Here is a 21,763-nt window from a genome sequence, read left to right as displayed (position 1 = left end):
TTCTAGGTCATGTCCTTTAAAAAGGAACCTGCTTGCCCTGCACTTTGTCTTTTCCTTTGTCACTGGCTGGAGGTGGTGGCAACTGGAACAGCTACCTTGGACCCAGAGACAGAAGCCAGATGTCGGCAGAACTGCCTGCCAGACTTGGACTCCTCACCACTTGCTTGTTATGTGAAGAAAAAAAGAAAAGAAAATACTGTTGGCGAAGATGTAGAGAAAAGGGAACCCCTGTGCACTGTTGGTAGGAATGTAAACTGGTATAGCCACTAGGGAAAACAGTATGGAGAGTCCTCAAAAAAAAAAAAAAAGAACTATTATATGATACCCACTTCTGGGTGTATATCTGAAGGGAGGGAAATCACTGTCCTAAAGAGATACCTACCCCCATGCTCATTGCAGCACTATTTACAATAGCCAGACGTGGAAACAACCTAAGTATCCACTGACAGATGACTGGACAAAGACCGTGTGAGATACACATGTCAATATATGATGGAATACTATTCAGTCATACAAGGGAGGAAATCCTGCCATTTGTGACAACATGGATGGACCTTGAGGGCATTATGCTAAGTGAAATAAGTCAAATACTGTATTATCTCACTTATATGTGGAATCTGAAAAAAAACTCATAGAAACAGAGATCAGATTTATCGTTGCCTGAGATGGGGGTAGGAGTGGGGGGTTGTGAAGGTGGTCAAAAGATTTAATCTTTCAGTTACAAGATAAATAAGTTCTAGGGATGTAATGTACAACATGATGAGTGTAGTTAACAGTACCGTATGGTGTATTTGGAAACTGTTAAAGGCGTGGATCTTAAAAGTTATCACGAGGGGAAAAAATTTTGTAACTGTGTGGTGATGGATGTTAAATACACTTACTATGGTAATCATTTCACAATATATACATAGATCAAACCATTATGTTGTACACTTTAGATATTATATGTCAATTATTTCTCAACTAAAACTGGAAAATTAAGCTCTAGTTATAAAAGTTATTTAAAAACAATTCTGCAAGAAGGCTAAAAATAAAAAGAGGGAAACACAAAGCAAGAAGAGCTTAGAGTTCTTTTGGGATGGACTTTGACAATATACAACTAAAAATGAAGATATGAGAATCTTGTGTGAATAGCACAGTATTGGGCTATGAAAACAATACATTAGAAACGAGGATAATGTGACATGTATAATATTAGTGGGAACCATGAACAAGGCCTTCTCTGATAGACCAAGTCCGTAAGAGATTACTGAGGTGTCCAGGAACACCCCTGCGCAGACACCGGGCTTCTGTTTTTGGGTTGAATGCCGTAACTGCAATGTTCATTCCCTCTCAATTTATGCAAAAATGTATAAGAGACAAAACTTCAAAAGTCTTTTAAAGTTGGGATTTCAGCACCTACATTCGTAAATGAAATTAGTCTGTAGTTGTTTGTGTTATCTTTGTCAGATTTTGGTAGCAGAATTTAACCATCTTATACAAATGCATTGGGAATCTTTCCACCTCTTTATGTTTCATCTTCTTATCTTTTCACCACTTTCAAAGTGCTTCCCACTAGTTGTGGGGGGGGGACAGGTAGAGATATTGACCCCCTTTAGCCTCAAAAGGCCTAAGTGGCTGGAGCCCCACACAGTGAACCCCCGTTGCAGCAGTCTTGACTCCACATCCCGGTAAGATGTATAAATATTTTTATTTTCTGTGAGCCATGCTGTGAAAACGTTTGGGAAACTCCATATGGTAGCATGGCATTTAGTCAAAGGAAAAAAATGTTGACCCCATACTAAAAACTGGGAGAGGGCTGTATTCTGCATCTTCTTTGGGGCTTGGGAAATGTCTGGGACCTCCCGTTTAAATCGGATCTGGTCCTTTCCCATTTTTTAATAAGGTCTGGAGATTTCAGTTAAGTTGGTCCTGCCAGGTGCCTGATTGGGGGTGAGGCTCCGTTAGCCCAATTCAGCAACAGGTGAATTTCATGTACGTTGCAGCTGTGTTTTCCTCCTGATGGGCACTCAGCACAGCTCTCTCCTCTCCAACTCTCCTGCCTGAGACTTTAAGCACGTTTCCTTGACCTTGTGAACTCAAACTTACTTTAAAACTGGTTGCTTTTGTGAGTATTCTGTTCCCCAAGTATATAACCTCACGATTGCCATGCTCTTTCTAAACGGGTACAATCTTTTGCCATCTTGTTGGTTCCTTTACTAGCAAATTAACACATTTTGACAAGAGCTTAAGACGTTTTATTTTTTCACAGTTGAAATATTAAAGAATTCATCTAGGCCATGTAGGCCCAGCACATTTTTAAAAAAAACTGGGTTCCTTTGACTTTTAAGGAATATTCTCTCACTTCGTTGTTTGTTGGCTTATTCAAGTGTTGGAGGGAGTCCTGAGATTGTAGTAAAAGCTAACCCTCCTTGAGCGCTTCTTGGGTGTCTTTTGTTTCATATAGTGTGACCTCATCTAATTCTGAGAACTACTGAGTCCCAATTTTCAGGTGAGAAACCGCAGGTCTCCAAGTGTTGAAAATTTAGAGAACCCTGTAGTGATTTAACAACAACAAAAAATACACAAGGCCGGGGATCAGGGACTCTTCCTCAACCCCAAGGCAGCCATGTGGACGCTGGCCAAGAAGGAAAGGGTAAGGGTCTCCTAGGCAGCCACCCCGCTCCATGGCTCCACGGGACGGGTAAGATCTGGACACGGGCGTCCCTGCGCACCCTGAGGGTCGCGGGCCCGGGAGCGAGTCACGTGACGCCCCGCGGCTCCGCCACAGCCCGCCCCCGCAGCCCCGCCCACGCCGCCCCACCCTGTCCCCTGCGCGGGGCGGCGGCAGTTGTCTGGGCGGTTGGCTCACCACGCGGTTTGTGGAATCTTCGAGGCTCGCTCGAGCTGAGGCTAGGCAGCTGGGGCGCGGTACGGGAGCCCGAGCGTGCCCGCTGCGGCGTCTAGTTTGGAGGACGGCGCGTCGTCTGCGGTGCGTAGCGTGCGGGCGGAGGCTGCAGGGCTGGAGCCTGAAGCTGGGCGCGCGGGCTCCGCGGTGCTGACCTGGGGACAAGGTGCGGTCTCCACGGAGGGAGGAGGCCGGCAGTGCATGAGACCCTGATTTCACCCTCAGAGTTCATTGCGAGTGAGCAGCAACCGGGAGGCCAGGACAGGGGCGCGGCCGCAGCGGTGCGCATATGCTCAGGGCGAGTTCATCCGGTGGCACGAGAGGCGCGGGGAAGATGCTCCAGGTCCTGGTGCTGAAGGTGAGCGAGCGCAAAGCCCGGGGCCCGGCCGGTCACCGGCTTCCCTCTCAGGGTCCGCCCAGCGTGCGGACCCGCGGGAAGGGGTGCCGGATGAGACTCCGAACTCTTAGTTTCAGATAAACAACCAAAAATTTTAGTTCAGGTGTGTCCCATACAGTATTTGGGACATACTTAGAGTAAAAAGTTATTCGTTGTTTCTCTGAAATTCAGATTTAACTAAGTGTCCTGTATTTAGAACCTCAGGGGGAGGGACGGACTCTGACCCCTTCTCCCACGCACCCTGTCTGGGGTCGGCGCTAGGTGAGGGCCCTTTTGCGCGCCCGCTCCATCGGACACGGAGACTCTGACCTTTTGCCTCCCTGGACGCAGATCCTCTCCGGCGGGTCCCCAGCCCCGTTGGACAGCGTATTTTCCGTCCAAGCACATGCCAGTTCCGGCCTTACTCGTGGGGACCCGTGCCCTCTCGCGCCGCAGGACGCTGGCGGCCACCCCTTCCCTACGCAGGCGCCTCGGGGCTTGCGTCCTCTGAGCCGGAGGCCCGGCGGGGCTCGCCCGAAATGGGGCCTGCCGAGCTACCCGGACAGCTGCAGCTTCTCCTTTGAGTCTGCTGAGAGCTGCTCCGCAGTGATGCTGGAGATTGGGAAGGCGTAGTGTCTTCAACGATGTTCTTGGAGAAAGGAGTTTTCGCAAACCTGAGCAAAGGGGGTGGATTTTGGGTACTGGGAAAAGGAAATATAAATAACTTTTTTTAAAAAAAAAGGTTACATTTAAGTGGGTAGAGCAGAGACATGATAGCATTTTAAAAAGCATCAACTCTCCTCCTGTTTTGTGTAATTTATACCAGCAGAGATTCACAAGCGTTTGAAGCAGCTGATTTACACGGAGGATTTGCTCTCGGACCTTTAGGATTTTCAGATACAGGTGGCAAGCTTCTCTTTACTATCCTCCCTAAATACACTAGTCCGATTTCTCCTTAGAAACACAAAGCTCTTCCAAGGGATGCAGATGCTGCCATGTGCAAATCCACTGGGGCAGAACTTTGGAACGGGTTGCTGGACTCTCACTGCCTCTAGTTTGGAAACCCCTTTTTACTCGGCTAGACCCAAGAACCCTTTTCTCTACCCTCTTAGTTCTGATCTGCCCCCACTGCCGGTTCTTACCGTGCTCACACTCAGCAAATTTTCTATGCAATATAGGAGTATTTTTCAAGTGTGGTACTGGTACTAGCTGTAGTTTTCCAGATTAATTTAGCTTTTACAGGGGTAAATTTTTTCCTCCAAGAGTCTGCCAACAGATTAGTGGGTAAGCAAAATGTAGTATATACATGCAAGGCAGGAATATTCAGCTCTAAAAAGAAAGGAAATTCTGAAACCTGACAACAGTGTGGATGAATCCTGAGGACACCATATCAAGTGAAGTAAACCAGAAGCAAAAGGACAAGTATTGTTTGATTCCACTTATATGAGGTTCCTAGACTAGTCAAATTTATAAAGGCAAAAAGTAGAACAGTGGTTGCCAGGGGCAGAGGGGAGGGGAGAATGGAGAGTTACTGAGTGTAGAGTTTCAGTTTTGCAAGATGAAAAAAGTTCTGGAAATGGATGGCGACCATGTAGCACAACAGGATGAATGTAGTTCTGCCACTGACTCTAGTTAAGATGGTAAATTTCATGTGTTTTTTTAATCACGATCAAAAATAAATTAAGAAATTTTGACAGTTAAGTATTTGTAACATATTTTAGAAATAAAAATATCACGCCTAGCATTACAAACCTGTGGGGATGAGGCTAAAGAAGGTGTTGATTGAAAATGCGTGTTAAAGAAGCAGCCCAGGCCATACGCAGTTGGGTCTGGGAGTGAGGAAGGCAGAATGCAGTGAGACCCAGAGGGGCTGCAGAGGAGAAAAGGATTAGCTGCGTCATCCTTGATCAGAAAGGTGGTCAGCACCGGGACAGCCTCAAGACCATTAGTCTTCCAGTCAAGACTACAGGATATGTTCAAGTGTGTCCTGTTTTACGACAGGACCGTCTGCAGTTCAGGACAGCTAGGCACGAACCCTTCCAGGGGACAGCTTGTGCCGGGAGGGGTGGCAGAAGAAGATAAAGAAGCCTTAGAAACACAGATGAAATCCTGAAAGCTGCAGGCTGTGACCTCACTCGTGTGAAAACAGCTGTTCTGCTGGCTGACCTGTGTGACTTCAGTACTGTCAGTGAAATCACAGAATTTCAGGAGTGGTTTTCCTGCGAGAGCTGCTTACCAGGTAGCTGCTTTGCCCAGAGGACGCTGGGTTGTGATTGAAGCAGTAACTGTCCAGGGAATTCTCAGGCCAACATGGCCAAAAATGGGCCAAGTATTATTTAGGAAAGAAAGGGGACCAAATTTTATGTGGGTAGTATTTTTCAATTGGAATAATCTAGATATCCAGGGGAAAAAAAATCTATAAAGCTGATGCCCGCAGTGTGGGCCACACTGCCTTGTGGTGCTGTGGGTAAGCAGCAGGCTTCAAATGTGGTGTAAGAGGTTGGGGTGGGAGAAACTGTGAGCCCATCCCCACCCGGTAAAGTGCACGGAAGAAACTGCAACTTGAACCACTTGTTCTGAAGTGAAACTGAACCTGGCCTCCTTTTTTTAGGTTTTAGAAGCAGATTTTTTTTTTAAATTGAAGTACAGAAAATTACAATGTGTCCATTTCTGATGTACACACAGTCTGAGTCATGCCTGTACATACTAAATACATACATATGTTTGTTTTCATATTCCTTTTCATTAAAGATTCTTGTAAGATATTAAATATATTCCCTGTGCTATACAGAAGAAACTCTTTTAAAATCTATTTTTATATATAATGGCTAACATTTGTAAATCTCAAACTCCCAAGTTTATCCCCTCCCCCCATGCCCAGTAACCATAAGATTGTTTACTATGTCTGCGAGTCTGTTTCTGTTTTGTAGATGAGTTCATAGTGTCCTCTTTTTTCTTTTGTTTTAGATTCCACATCTGACTGATATGTAGTATTTTTCTTTCTCTTTCTGGCTTCGCATAGAATGACAGTCTCCGGGTCATCCATGTTGCTGCAAATGACATTATTTTATTCTCTTTTATAACTGAGTAGTATCCCATTGTATAAATAAACCACAACTTCTTAGTCATCTGCCAGTGGACATTTAGGTTGGTTCCATGTCTTGGCTGTTGTATATAGTGCTGCTATGAACTTCAGGGTGCATCTGTCTTTTCAAATTAGAGTTCCCTCTGAATATATACCCAGAAGTGAGATTTGCTCATAGAAGCAGATTTTTTTTTTAAATGGAACATTCTAGCAACTTCAAAGTACCTACGATACCTTAAAAATTTTTTAGAAACATCTTTCCTCAACTTGATATTTTGAAGATTTTCTAACATAAAAACAAGTTATAAAAACAGTATTGAAATAACCATATACTCTACACCTAGATTCAACAGTTACCATACTTGCATATTTCTTTATAAATATATGTATATAAAAGTGTTTTCTTTCTTTTGCTGAACCATTGGAGAATTAGTGGTGGCCTCCAAATACTTATGCATGTGTTTCTTAAGAACAAAGATTTTCTCTTACATAACCACAATTACCACACATGAAAAATGTAACACTGATACAACGCTATTTTCTAGTATATAGTCCATACTCAAATTTCTCCAGTTGTGGCAATAATATATTCTATAATGTGTTTTGATCCAGGATCCAATCAAAAATTATACATTGCATTTAATTGTTATGGCCTTTTACTCTCTTTTAATTTGGGTCAGTTCCCTGTTTTTGTTTTTGTATCTTTGATGTAATTGAAATTTGTGAAGAGTAGGGGCAGTTGCTTTGCAAAACATATTTCAAGTTGGATTTTTCTGTTTTCTCATGGTTGTGGTCACGTTCAACATTTTTAGTAAAAACTGCACGCATCAGAGGACAAGAAGCTTTTTAAAAAAATCATTACTTTTGATTAAAAACAATTTAAAAAATCTTAACTTTTTATTAGGAAATACTCTAGACATACAAAAAAGTATGGAAAATATTATAAACAGTTGGACATCCACATCTACTTTTGTCAGATTTTAACATTTTGCCATATTTGCCTGACATCTTTTACCCATAAATTTTAATTATTTTTAATGTAGAACTGTGTGATAATTTTGAAAAATGCATGGTCATGTAATCATCACCACAATCAAAATACAGAACAGTTCCATCACCCCCCAGAATGACTCTGTGCTTCTTTGTAGTCATTTCTTTCCCCTGCCTCTAGTCCTTGGTAGCCACTCATCTGTCTTCTGTCCCTATTAGTTTTGCCTTTTCCAGAATGTCATAAAAGTGGAATTATGCACATGGAATCATGCAGTATTTTGCAGCCTTTGAGTCTGGCTGCTTTGACTTAACTGTAATGCGTTGGAGAATCATTTATGTTGTGGCACGTGTCTGTCTTTTAAGCCACTGAGCAGTTTTCCATTGAATGGATATGTGACAGTTTATTTATGCGGGCACCAGCTGAAGGCCTTTTGAGTTTGTTTCTGGATGGGGGAGATTATAAATAAAGCTGCTGGAAACTTTGCAAACAGATTTTTGTGTGAATGTAAGTATTCATTTCATGGTTAAATAAGTAAGGTTACCTGTATAATTTTGTGAGAAACATTTTCAAAGTAACTGTACCATTTTGCATTCCCATAAGCACGTGCTTGTTTGCCACCCATCCTTCCATCTTTTTTTTTTTTTTTTTGTCAAGTATCTTTTCAGATGTGCCCATTCTTCTAACTGGGTGATTAGTTTTCTTATTATTGAGTTTGTAGTGTTCTTCATATAATCTGGATGAAGTTTCTTCATTGGGTATGTGATTTGTAAATATTTTCTCCCGGTATGTGGCTTACCTTTTCTTTCTCTTAACAATGTCTTTCAAAGAGCAGAAGTTTTAAATTTGGATTAAGACCAATGTATTAATTTTTGCTTATAGAATTATACTTTTGGTGTTATATCTTAAGAAATCTTTGCTTAGCCCACAGTCACAAAGATTTCCCCCCATGTCTTACAGACTTTTAAAAATGCATTTTATTTGTTTTTTGGGGGGATTGGGGGTAATTAGATTTGTTTATTTATTGATTTGTTTATTATTTAAATGGAGGTACTGGAGATTGAACCCAGGACCTTGTGCGTGCTAAGCATGCATGCTACCACTGAGCTATACCCACCCTCCCCATGTAGACATTTTTATAGTCTTTTATTTTACATTTAGATAAATGATCCATCTGAGTTAATTTTTGTATACGGTGTGAGGATTGGATCAAGTTTCTTTTTCTTTTTTTTTTTTTTTGCCTATGGATGTCTAATTGTTCCTGCATCATATTTTGAAAAAACTATCATCCTTCCATCGAATTGCCTTTGTGCCTTTATTGAAAATCAGTTGACCATATATATGTGGCTCTATTTCTTTTCTGTTGATTTATGTATGTGTGCCTTCTCCGGGACCACACGGTTCTGATTACTGCAACTTTATAGTAACTGAAAATCAGATAGTTTGAATCTTCCAACTACATTGTTCCTTTTCAGAATTGTATGGACTATTCTAGTTCCTTTGCCTTTCCAATAAAAATTTCATAATTAGTTTCTTGATTTCTGAATTCTTGCTGGAATTGAGTCCCATTTATAGATCATTTTGGGGAAAATCAAAATCTTTAACATTCCATGGACACAGTATGTCTGTATTAAAGGTCTTTGATTTCTTTCATCAGTGTTTTGTACCTTTTAGCATAACAAATTTAGCACTTATTTTATTAGACTTATTCCTCAGTAATTCCTGTTATTTGATGCTGTTGCAAGTGGTACTGTGCTTTAAATTTAAATTTCCAATTTTTATTGCTGGAATATAAACACTTTTGAGTTTATTATATAACCTTGTACCTTGGATCCTTGCTAAAGTCACTTATTAGCTCTAGTATATTTTTTATAGACTCCTTAGAATTTTCTACTGTGATTTTCTTATTGTGAATAGAGACAATTTTCTTTCTTTTCCAATTTTCCTGCGTCTTTTTCCAAGTCTTTTTCTTGTCTCATTGTGCTGTCTGGGACCTCCAGCACGATGTTGAACAGGAGTGGTGAGCATGCCGCTGATAAATTTTTTTTCACTAATAAATTTTTTATTTTGTATGTTTCGGCTTTTTTTTTTCTGCCTTTTCAAATTTTTATTTTTATACTTTTTTGTATTAAAAAGAAAAGCTTAATTACCACAAATTGCAAAGGACTAAAGCAGGACTAGAATAATGAATGAATCACTTCAGCCTGGAAAGCAGATACTCAGTAGTATTAATGTTACAATACAAGCTCATTCAAGTATTTTACAGTGGTTTTTTTTTTTTTGGCCTTTTAAAATGTGATACCCTAGCACATGCTAAAGATGATGTACTGTGAGCATAAGGTGGAATCTTCTCCGCAAAGCCAGTTGACAAGTTTCCCTCTCCAGTCAGAAATGGGCTGTACCTTCTGATCTTCTCTGCCTCTGCCAGCAACATGGCTGAAGGCGGGGGGTAGGGGGGTGGGGCTGGGCAAGTCCAGGGACCCTTCCACACAGGAGATACTCTGGGGTCCCACTCAGGACGGCACCAGATGATTCCATCTGCTCCATCCAAGGCTTTTGGCAAAAAACCACCCACCCTCCCTAGCTAGTTGACTTCCTTGCCCTGCCTCCGCACTTCTAGGGTTTCCGGGGCTTTTTGAGCATCTTTTTTAAATAAAATAAATCTTCAGGAGAGGGGAAAAGAGCTACAGTAGAACAAAACAAAAACGTAACAGCTTTGACTTAGGGGCTCCGCACCTCAATCTGGGCCCGTGTTTCAGTTTTTAGTTGTAGAATTAACCTTTTCCGAAGGTTTGTTTGTTTTATAGTTTCCATTTGTTATGTGAGATTCTCCTTTTTAAAAAACAAACTCACTGTAGCCATCTTATCCTTAAGTTTTTGAACATCATATTTATAATTGCTTTTAAGTCCTGCCTGTTCAGGTCAACATCCGGGCAGTCTGGGTTCACTTTCTGTCGGCTGGATGCCTTGGGCATGCAGCACACTCTACTTTCTCAGCCTGCCTGGCGTTGCCCATGCTATGCTGGGTATGGTGATGGGGAGCCACTGTTTGCCTCGCCTGCTGTGGAGCACCTCTTTGGTTTTGTCCTTGTTGATAGAGCACTTTCTCTTTGTCTTGCAACACGGTCTTTACTCCTCAGGCCTGGCCCTGCAGGGTTCTGTGGGGGCCCTGAGGTGCTTACAGAGCCTTCTTAACTTGGCAGGACTCTTGCTCCAAACTCCATTTTCCTGTGATGGGTGTCAGAGAGGATCAAAGCTGGACACTGGTTGAAGCAGTGAAAACAGATGTTAGTCAGTGACTGTTGACAGTAGGGGAGGGAGCTGAGCTCCATTGCTATTCGCGTAGAGGTAACTGGGCACGTCAAAGGGAGAGCGGGGGCGAGAGGGGGCTCCAGTGGGAAGTTGACAGAGGACGGGTCAGTGGCGCTGTGATGAGCAGCTGTGTCCACTCGCTGTGGACGTCAGGCTTCGGGCTTTCCGCAGAGCCTGGGAGACCTGGCCTGTCCTTTCAGGTCCCCGGGAAGGACTGCTCCTGAGTAGTAGGAGATAGATGCAAATCACAAAGGGACAGGGAGGATCCACAAGTGAAGCCCTTCTAGGACATGCTGTGGGAAAGGAAGATCAGGGGCCTGGGTCAGGGTGTTGGCTGGGACAGAAGTCATTCTCCCGGCAGCCTTGAGCTTTCCCAGCAGGCGGCATTTAGCAGGGACGCGGCCTGATGCTGCTGGCTCTGGGTGGCCTCTTGGTGTCGAGCCCTGCGGTTCTCTTTGGCCTTCCCGCCATCTCTTCTCTCAGGACTCCCTGGAGCCTCACCTGTGCTGTTCAGGCTCTGCCAAGGATTTGAGAGGTTTCTGTATGCAGACTTCAGGGCTCTCCCCTCTGCGGCTCTCTTTCAGAATTTCTCCCCTTCATTTACAGCTGCTCTGGCAGCCCCAGCTCTGTCCTCAGGTCCCTGAAGCCACAAACATGGTGGCTTTCCGCTTGAGTTGTGCTCCAACCACCTGGACTGGGGCCTCTTCTCAGCAAAAAGCTGTATATACACATGGGTCTCACCCAGTGATGTTACCGAGTCCAAACTCATTCTGCTTGCTGCACGGCAGGCCAGTAAATTGGGAGACGAGGTGTTGGGGCAAGGAATAATGACTTTGTTCGGAAAGCCAGTGGACCGAGAGGATGGCCGACTGCTGTCTTGGAGAACCATCCTACTCAAGTCAGAATTCAGGCTCCTTTTATACTAAAAAGGGGAGGGGGTGTGCTTGGTTGTTGCATACTTCTTGGTGTAGGAATTCTTTGTTCTTGGAGTTCTTTGTTCTTGCAGCTGTCCACCTGGGTCAGATCATGGTGTCCCTGTAAACCTCCAAGAAAACTACCTTATTTTCCATTCTGCACTTTGTTATCTTTATATAAGCACAAAAGTGTTAACATCCTTAATGGTCAGAGCCTTGAGAATAGGCTCTCCTGTATATTTCAGGCTAAAGGCAACATTGTTTTACAAAAGGTGCAGAGCTAGCAAGACTAAGCCTGGAAAACAGGGCACAGGGTTAAAGCCAAAGGAACAGATCTAATATGGAGTCAGATTTGTTCTTTTCTGTTACAGTGACATCTCCTCCTTCCAAGGACTGAATCTCCTACCTGCTTTTGGTCTCTCTTAGTGCCTTCAAATTGTTTTTCTGATTTTTTTTCCCAGATTTATCATTGTGACTTGCAGGTGGCTCAGTCCATAAAAACCACTCTGCCGTTACTGGAACTAGAATGGCAGCCGTTCTTTCTTATAACTATTTATTATAAAAATGTTCACACATTCTGAAAAATAGAAGGAATGCTGTTGTGAACACCAGTACTCCTGTCACCTGCTGTCTGGGCTCCAAAATCTTGGGATGCCGTTGCTTTCAGGCCCTTGCAGTCAGCAGGAAATACATTTGAAAAATCACGAGTTCTTACTAATCATTTCAATTCAAATTTAACTTCTCATTTGATGCTTGTATCTCTTCTCCAATGATGAAAAAGATTGACTAGAAGAGATAACAAGATTCAGTGAGAGAAGTCAGGCTTTCAGCCCCCTCCCTCCTACCCCATTCCTGGCTCCTCCTGTAGGGAGGAGTCGTTCCGGTTTATCTGCCATCATTTCTTTCTGTTAACGGGAACGGAATGTATGTATATTCATATTTCCTTCTCTTTCTTACGGAAGACAAATACTGAAAACGCTGCTCTGAATCGTGCGTTCGTATTAAATTACAGGTGTTTCCAAAATACGGGAGATCAAGGGCGTTGATTTCTGTTTGCTTTCTGAGTCACAGCACGTAATTTTAAGTCACTTACATATTATTGGTTACGTATTTTAGAATTTTGTCCTTGCGTCTTTTTATCTTTTTTCTAGCTTTACTGAAGTACAGTTGACACATAACGTAAGTTTAAGGGGTACAACCTGATGATTTGATACACATTTGTGCTGAGGGTCTTTTATCCTCGGTCTGACCATTTAAGACAGAAATACTCATCAAAAACTTGTTAGATTATTAAATTAGGAACCGTTATCATGACTCTAAGGTTTATTATCTTATGGTTCTACTTTTAAATCATGCATTGTTTTGTGTTTCTAAAATTTTACAGATTGAAGATCCAGGTTGCTTCTGGGTTGTTATAAAAGGGTGCAGTCCCTTTTTAGATCATGAAGTTGACTATCAAAAACTCAGTCGTGCCATGAATGACTTCTATAGCAGTATGTGTCAAGATATAGAAATAAAACCATTAACGTTGGAAGAAGGACAGGTATGTATCTAAATGTGTTTGAAATACCATTTAAAAACCATTCAAAATGTAGAATATTTTGTCAACTAAGACGATAACTTTTCGAGTATTTTAATTGCTTATAATCATTGCATTATGTAGGTTCTTTCGGTTGCCCAAGAGTTGGGCTGGTCATGGAAAGTGGCAGCTGTGTAACAGGAGGTGGAATGTCATCTGAAGTCAGGCATTGGGGCCATCCTTCTGGGGCTGGGCACCAGAGGATTACTGTAAATTCATCACGGTGTAGGGGCCTTAGCACAGTGAGTGTGGGGGTTTCCAGTCTAGGGCCAGTGCGTCCCTTTCAGTTGCCCATGACTTTGGCCAACTTGTGCTGCTTTATTTTCCTCCCTCTGCATCGTGGTCCCTCCTTTCCTGCAGCCTCAGCTCCATGCTCAGTGTCTGCTTCTCTCTGCAGGTCAGTCATTTCTTGGAAGAGTGAATTTTTATAATAGCATGATAGGAGATTTATCAACTCTTTATGAGAAATATTAGAAATAATTTGAATTCCTCACCCAAATAGTCATTAATAATACTATTTTTTTCCATGCCATTGACTTGTTGAAACCAGTAGGTCATTTGTCCCTTTACAATATTCTACCTTTTGGGTAGCCTGACTGCTTCCTTGTGGTAGTGGTGGTGAACTTTTCCCTGTGTCCCCTGTATTTCCTGTGGACTGATAACTATAAAGCTTCTATTTGATTCAGGGTCACTTTTTCCCCCCAAGAATGATTGGAGCTGTGAGGCTCACCCGGTATTGAATTGGAGAGTGTGTCACCTTTGGTGACACTGAGATTGCTGGTGGGGGGCAGGTGGTGGCAGCCAAGCCCTCCCTCGCAGCGCCCGTCAGCTTTTCATGTTAACACTTGTGCCATCCAGTGACACCGCTGCCCAGATCGGTTCTCCCGTTTAAAAGCTGGCAAATGGTCATCTTCGCATTCTCTCTGCATCCACGAGCTGGAATTCTCCTTAGAGAACCCTCCCTCATCTGATGGGTGGTTTGGCTGCTGGAAATAACACTTTCATCCTGGAAGGGTAGAAGGATTGCCTCACCCTTTCCCTTGTCAAGTTTCAGCATGGTGCTTTCTGCCTCATGGTCTGCATCGGTGTCCAGAGATTTGTTTTATTTCTCCCTCTTTCTTGTCATTTTTAAGTTCTATATTGAATTCCTGGCTTTTAGTTTTAATTTAATATTCATCAGGTTAAAATCATTGTTCTTGGTGCTTAAATTATCTATCTCATTTTTGGCTAGTAGAAGCCCTGGTCTGTCGCCTTTTCAAAGTTGACTGGTTGTGTTGAGTTATTAACTACAAATTTTTGTGATTTAAGTGTTAAAACAGAAACACCCTCCATCCTTTGGCAGAGTTTCTCTTGGATTATTTGAGTTTCGAATTATATGAGGCTGTCAAGAAACCATTCCTTGCAGAAGTGTCTGCACTGTATTTTCCAACTTCAGGTCTCGAGGGCAGGGATCTCCAGTGGTCCACTTCTGTCCTGTTGGGCACAACTCTGTCCACTGGGCCACTTTATGAGCCTGGGGGCAAGCGGATGGTTTGTCTGTCTGTGGCCAGCAGTCCTGTGGGACAGTCGAGTGCCAAGCGCTGTCACTGCAGCAAGGGTATTTCCCTCTGGTGGGCTGCAGGCATTTACTTATTCAGTCATTTGCCGAGTAGTTTTTGAAGACTTGGTACATGCCAAGCACTGTTCTCAGTGGTGGGAACATGCCAGTAAACAAAAAGACGAAAATCCCCATTGTCGTGGTGTGGATGTCCAGCCGTGGAGATAGTGAACAGTGAGCAGGGATGCTGAGTCTGGGGTAGCAGTTTCACATCTGCCTGGCACGTGATTGACAATCTGTGGCAAGCTTTGCTTTTCTGATTTAAGGAGATAAAGTAGTGCATTTTGCTTATTTGCTTTCGAAAAATGGTCCTTAGTTAAGGAGTCAAAATGATTATAGTAAGAAAGACAGTGCAGGAGAGCTCAGGTGCCCTGTGTTCTTTCCCGTCAGGCAGCGTTTAGCTCGGGCAGCTGCAGCCTCCTCGCACCCGTAGGCAGAAGGTAGGCTGGGGTGACCTTGAGAGTACCTTTTGGTTCTCCCAACATAAGACTAGCGATTTTAACGCTGCAGTTTTCTTTTTATTTTGCAGGTTTGTGTGGTTTATTGTCAGGAACTCAAGTGCTGGTGCCGGGCTGTTATTAAGTCGATCGTGTCTTCAGCTGACCATTACCTGGCAGGGTGTTTCCTTGTGGATTTTGCCAGATACATTCCAGTGAAATCCAAAAAGTACGTACGTACATATTTACTTTGCCTTCCGCTCTTTAAGGAGACAGGTGTCAGTGTTAAAGGAGGGTGTCCATTCTCCAGGTAAGGAGATAGAGGTCATAAACTGGGATATCTTTAGCTTCCAGAAGGGGAGACTTGCAGGTCCCATTTTACGAGCAGTGAATGTGAGAGCAGGTGGTCAGGATGAGGACTCAGCAAGGGGGCTCAGTCCTTCCGCCTTCCTGCCTGGAGGGTCAGGTGTGCTCTCAACCCTCAGTTTGTTCAGGTGATGGAATGGGTCCCCTAGGGAGACTTGGCTTCTCTGCCTCCTGGGAGCCCTCCTCGTCTCCACAGAAGGGACGGTCCGCTGGCACAGCCTCAGGACACGTACCCCCGGTTGTTCTGTTAGTGGAGTGAGGCGTGACTGTCGCAGAAGACAGGGGACGCTTCAGAGTGAGCCCTCACTGCTTCTAGAACCACATGTCACAGTTGACTGGAAACCACTGGTGTTTGTGATCATTTTTACATAGTTTCCTGTCCTAGAATAAAAGGATATCATTGTAACAAACAAGCAAGTAAACATGAGGACCTTTCTTCCGAAAGACCTGTGCCAGCTGCACAGATGCGTGTGCCCTGAGGGGCGAATCCGCGGCGGGAGGGACGGCTCGCACACCCGGAGCTTGCGTGTCTTTAAGACTAGCTTGTGATTCTGCACCTTTATTAACATAGTTGGTGTTTAAAATAACGTATTTAGCTGGTTGCGGAGATTTTCTTTTAATATTAGGAGTTTTAAGTTTAGTTTGTTTTGGGCAAGAGAATCATGTGATTCAGAGCCCAGGGAGACCTCGAGGGGCAGTCAGTCCGGTCACCTTTTCTCAACTGTCTGCGACCCGCCCCGCCCACCCAGGGCACCTGGGGGCCCATTGGTGTCGAAATCGTAAGTTCGGGTGCTCTGCTGTTTGCCTGAAGAAAAATGGAAATAAAAATGTTGAACGACTTAACCTTATCAAATCTCAGTCCTCCAGCTCTTTTGTGCAGAGCTGACAAATCCTAGTTCTTAAAACATCTGCCTATTTACAGAAACTTCAAGGTAATTCTGGTTGTGTATTGGAACTGATGTTTAAAAATCTTAAATAGAATTTGCTTCCAGGTTTGTTTGTTTTTACCCAGTATTTCTCAGTCTGAGGAACCCCAGTAGACACTTTTTCTAATCCCTCCTTGCCCTGATGCCATGACATTTTAATGCTGAAGGTACACCGAATCTATTTTATGTACTATATGTGTATCTGTGCTTTCTGCATGAAAAAGTAAGATTTTTTTCTCAGCCCCCAAGAACCAGTTTTCACCTTCTTGGGCAAACATCTCCAAGCACTTTGCTGCTGTTGGTAGCTTTAATAGAAACAGAAGGAATTGGTTTTTGTTTATATTAAGTGTATTAATTATGTAGATGTACTTTAAAAAAATATGTTCTGTATAGTTTTTCTTTATCATGGGACTGTTTCTGTCTCACTGTTAAGCATCCGAGTTGCAGTAGCAGCTTTCATGCAGCTTCCCTACAGAGCAAAAAAATTCAGACTGTACTGCACAAAACCTGCCACGTTGCACATTGACGTCTGTGAAGACAGCTCTGAGATTGTGTAAGTACAGCCTCTGGCCTTTGCGGAATCGGTAGTAGAAGCCTTACATTAAGTGCATGATGTTTGCATGGAATCGGGTCCTCTTGAGAAGCACTAAGCGGTTTCAAAGGTCTCTTTGTCCTTCTGGAGGTGTCTTCTGAGTCTATGCCAAACCCAGCAGTGCAGCCCTGTCTCCAGGGGCTGCGTCGTGAGGGGTTCAGAGTGAGGCCCCAGCTCCATGCTGTTCAGCATTTAATGTACGTAAAAGAATTGGCGATTTTAACTTGAGTGTATGTTGAAGCTCGTTGCTTTGTGTACTCCCTTGTACTTTCAGTCTTCTTCACAGTTGACCGTCGTTGGCATGCCTGCTGTATGTGACCATTCCTCTCTTGGTAGCCAGCTAGATTGCTTCCAAACCATTTTGCACTGTACGTTCTCCTAAGAATGTAGATAAAATGTATAGACGTAAAGATGGATACATGATGCAGGCACAGACATACACAAGTATCACACAGTCACATGCGCACACGTCTATGCACACACGTCTGTCCTGCCTTGGGCCATACTGCCAGCGTTTATACAGGACGGGTCCCTGCACTGGGCACGGCTGTGTCAGGGGTATGGCTGTGATCTTTGCTGTTTGGAATGGGCACTACCTGAGGTCCTGGGGGCAGCCCCATCCTCCCCCATTACTCTACCTTCCCTCCCCTCCAGCACTGTGACATTGTGGGAGAAAAGCTGTAGGAAGCAGCACATTTCTGACTCAGCTTACGTGTCCTGGTGATGCTGCATTGTGTTCTCTGAACTTAGAAGCTGCCTCTCTCTTATGGGTGGTTTTGTGAGATCTGCAGAGACCCTCCCATCTCCTTCCCCCAAGCCCCCATCACCAACAGTTCCCTTGGAATGATGAATGCACCCTTCTCAGGGCTGCCTCGGGATTCACACTAATAAAATCCTAAGGCGTCTGGTCTCTGCCGAGGCCACTGGACTCCGCCAGGCCCCCTGCAGCTTCTGCCTCCTCCCCGTTCCTCTTTCGGAGCAGCCAGCTGTCCGGGTCTGGCTCTTCCTCAGAGGCAGCCCCCCTCTCTTTCTCATGCCCCCTCCCCAGCACCACCACAGTGCTCCTTGGGGGCCTTCCCAGCCTTGGGCACACCCAACCCTAGGATACCCTCAGTGTAGGCAAAGGAGGGCTTGCAGGAAGTGATCTTACTGGGTTTTGATCACCTTCTTTGACTTGTGGTGCCTTTGTGTTTGTACCTCATCTAGTGTCTGTCTCAATATGTATATTACAGTTTTGGACAGATTTCATTAAATTTCCCTCCAAAAGGGCTAACACTTTGGTAAAAAAACAAAAAAAAACTGATTAGATAATTCTTTGTGTAGCAAGTTGTTGGAATCATTTATTTGTTTATTGATACCTCCTTTTGAAAATTCTTTGTGATTCTCTTGAAGTAGTGTGGTTAGTATCTTTCTTGGTAAAAATTTAAAATAATTGGGCTAAGTACTTTATGTACATTACCTCATTTGATCTTTGAAACAACCCTTGGAGGATGGTGGTGGCATCTCTGATAAATAAAACCAGTGGTGAAACAAAACATACCATTCTAACCTTACTTTATTTTATTTTTGTTCCCTGCTTCCAAATACTGGTTTCTCGTGATCCTCCATTGCCTGTGGCTTTTCCTATGATTTTCTTTCCAAAGCATCGTATGGCTCTGATTCCAGTATGTGTGTTTGTGTGTGTGTGTGTGTGTGTGTGTGCGCGCGCGCACGCGTGCCACGCAACACCAAGCAATTCACGCAGTCTACCCTGAGAGAGCATCAGATCCCACAGGTTAAGGGCTCCATCCTACAAGAACCCCTCTGTACCCCGCCCAAATTCAGACGCCAGTCTCAAGTCTGGGTTGTCACTTGTGCTTCTGATGAGATGGCTGTAAATGAGAGGTTCCCTCCTTGGGTTTGATTAATTTACTAAGTGGCTCACAGAACTCAGAGAAACATTTTAGATTACCAGTTTATTATAAAGGTATAATTCAGAAACAGCCAGATGGGAGAGAAGCGTAGAGCATGATTTGGGGAATGGAGCTTCCTTCCCTCTACAGGTACGTCAGTCTCCCCACATCTCCATGTGTTCACTAGCGCAGAAACTCCCAACCCAGTCCTTTTTTGGTGTTTAAAGAGGCTTCATTATCTATCATGGTTGATTCAGCCTCCAGCCCCTCTCCCCTCCTAGGAGGTCAAGGGGATGGGACTGAAAGTTCTCACCCTCTAATGACAAAGTTAGTTCCCCTGGCAACCAGCCCCCATCGCTAAATTACTTACATGCTTTCCACTCGTCACCTCATTAACATAACAAAAGACACCTTAATCACTGTTGTCCCTGAGCTGTGTGTCAGAAACAGGGACAATGACCAAATACATACTTCTCATCACGGATCACAGTATCACACAGAGGGAAGGGCGAGGTGATGGGGAGAACTGGGACGCAGTGATGGGAGTCAGCAGAGTGAGGAATACCAGGAGACCAGTGGCTGGGTTTCCCTCGGCCACGCCTAGAAAGCTGGTTTAACCAACATGTGTGGAGCCCTCACTCCGGGCCCGCCTGTGCTCAGCCCTGCACACACAGGATCACTGTCCCGAGAGCTGGTGTGGTTGGGAGACCAACGTCACAGGCAGTGGGGTGATGGTGTTGGGACACAGGATGCGTGGTGGAAGCCCCAGGGGAGGCCCGGTCCTCGGCGAGCCTCTGCCCTGGGTGGCGGTCATGGGAGGGCAGCCTGCTGCGGGGCGCAGCTGAGCCAGGCTCCGTGTCACCTGCGTCGTACGTTCATCGTGTAACAGAAACGTCCAGCATGTAATTTACAACATGATGTTAGCATACTGGCCTCAGCCAAAAAGTATAATAAAGTTGCATCTGTTCACTGTTCTAGACCCGCCAAGAAATGGGACAGTGCAGCTGTCCAGTACTTTCAGAACCTTCTGAAAGGTAAGGCAGGCGCGTGATCGCTGCAGCCACTTTGAACTAACGCCCAAGGTGGGTTCGCCTTCTGTGAGTCAGGGAGTTTGAGACATGCACGCTTAGCTGTTTGACCCCCTCGTGTGTGTTCATAAGTTGCCTGGCACTTCTTCCACCCCAAGTGTCACAGTGACTCTGCACCCTTGGAATTTTGAGAGTGAATAAACTTACGTGCATTTCATTGAACCAATAACTAAGGAAAGCCTAGTTAACAGTTTTTAAGCAAACAAGGGGTAGTAAATGGATGCTTGCTGTGTGATCACCATCGCTGCTAATTAAGCTGTGTAGAATGTCTTAGCACCTAATTAGTGTGCTCTTTTTAATTTTATATTGTTGACTGTAAAACGCTCTGATTTATGGCATCTGTCCTAACCCCTGGAGTCTGAGCCAGATAACTGTGCCGACCACTGGGGCTGTTTGAGGAGTGCTGCCTGACACCTGCTGGCCCCTCTCCTCTGCTGCCAGATGCATTGCACTTGGGAGAAGTGGGGGGTCGAGAGAGCCTCGGGTTTTGGAGTTTGGGGCCTGGGAGACTCAGGTTTGGGAGGCAGCGTGCCCCGGTTGCACTGCCTGCCCTGCCGCTCTGTGTAGCCTTCTCTGAGCCTGGCTCCTCACCTGTAAGGTGACACGGGCACTACCTCCAGGGTTGTGGTCAGAGTGCGGAGAAGTATGTCTGTAAAGGACCGGGCAGAGCGCCTGTTGATACCTGTATGTGGAGCTGCTCTTTGGGTGATTAAGTCCATGGGGCATTTGACCGGGTGGCATGGACTCTGGTGGGTCACTGGAAGAGAAGTGAGGGCCAGGAGATGGTGTCACAGGGTGGCAGGAGAGGAGGATGCTGTGGGGGGTCTGCCGCAGGTGGGGGGCCACGTGACTGACCGTGCCGGAGAGCCTTCACCCAACGCCAGGCCCCTTTTGCGGGGGGAACGTTGTGGCGCTGGTAATCGAAAGTGCGTAGCAGAGATCAATGGGTGAGAAATGGTTGTAGTTGTTTCAAGTGTACTTTTTTTTTATTGACGTATAGTCACTTTACATCAAGTGTACTTTTAACATCAGCTGATTTATGTTTTCATTTATGCTGTTCAGCAGCTACCCAGGTGGAAGCCAAATTGTGTGCTGTGGAAGCAGACACTTTTGAGGTTTACCTCTATGTAACTATAAAAAATGAAAAGGTAAGTGAAAGAATTGTATTTTTAAAAATGTTTTACCATTATTACATATTTTTAAATAAAACAGTGAACACCAAGGGGAACAATGTCATTCACGTAGCATAGAAATTTTCTTAATCTTTCAAGGTCTGGCTTAGATCAGAAGTTAGCCAGGACTGTTTTTCTTCTTTTAATTACTTAAAAAAATTCCTTTAGGATGTTATTTAGACAGTCTTTTATTTAGTAAAAAACAAGAAATTATTCCTATAGTGCTGAGTATAAAATGTTACTTTCTTATAAGAGGACGTAATTTTGAGTACACACGTTTGGTGTGGCTCTAGTTCCCTGCTTCCCCCCCCCCCATAAGTTTTTCATTGTAATACGAGCTCATTGTGAAGAATTCAGATAACGTAAGTAGAAAGAAAGTGGGCCTCACAGCCCTCCTCCACGACCCCACCCCAGTTATTGCCTGTTCACTGTTGGCTGGCTGCCCTTTATGAAGTGTGGCAAGAGGGTGTGGCTCTGTACCTTGTGTGGAGGTGGGTGGAGATGCAGATCCAGGCCTGCTTGGGGCCCACGGAGGGCATCTGAACCATGGAT

At 44.4% G+C, this 21,763-nt stretch overlaps 1 protein-coding gene and 1 long non-coding RNA gene across 10 annotated transcripts in view; one reads left to right on the top strand and one right to left on the bottom strand.

Moving 5' to 3' along the window:
* Positions 1-2,222: 2,222 nt before the first annotated feature.
* On the bottom strand, positions 2,223-3,631 carry LOC140698106 (uncharacterized). Its single transcript, XR_012075564.1, has 2 exons — positions 2,852-3,631; positions 2,223-2,534 (listed from the first exon to the last, which is right to left on the bottom strand). It is a non-coding gene; the product is annotated as an uncharacterized lncRNA (long non-coding RNA).
* Positions 2,615-21,763, top strand: part of TDRD12 (tudor domain containing 12) — a 72,850-nt gene continuing 53,701 nt past the window's right edge. For 3 of the 9 annotated variants that reach the window (XM_072967268.1, XM_072967269.1, XM_072967265.1), the window contains exons 1-7: positions 2,828-2,971; positions 3,113-3,245; positions 12,947-13,105; positions 15,268-15,404; positions 16,901-17,020; positions 19,930-19,985; positions 21,102-21,187. In XM_072967268.1, the coding sequence (XP_072823369.1) occupies positions 3,177-3,245; positions 12,947-13,105; positions 15,268-15,404; positions 16,901-17,020; positions 19,930-19,985; positions 21,102-21,187 (627 nt within the window). In that variant the 5' untranslated portion in view covers positions 2,828-2,971; positions 3,113-3,176. The other 6 variants (XM_072967270.1, XM_072967267.1, XM_072967273.1 and 3 more) reach the window with 6 other exon arrangements.

Source organism: Vicugna pacos, chromosome 9 (assembly GCF_048564905.1).
Source record: "Vicugna pacos chromosome 9, VicPac4, whole genome shotgun sequence".
Taxonomy (NCBI): domain Eukaryota; kingdom Metazoa; phylum Chordata; class Mammalia; order Artiodactyla; family Camelidae; genus Vicugna; species Vicugna pacos.
This window is presented reverse-complemented; position numbering and strand designations above follow the sequence as displayed.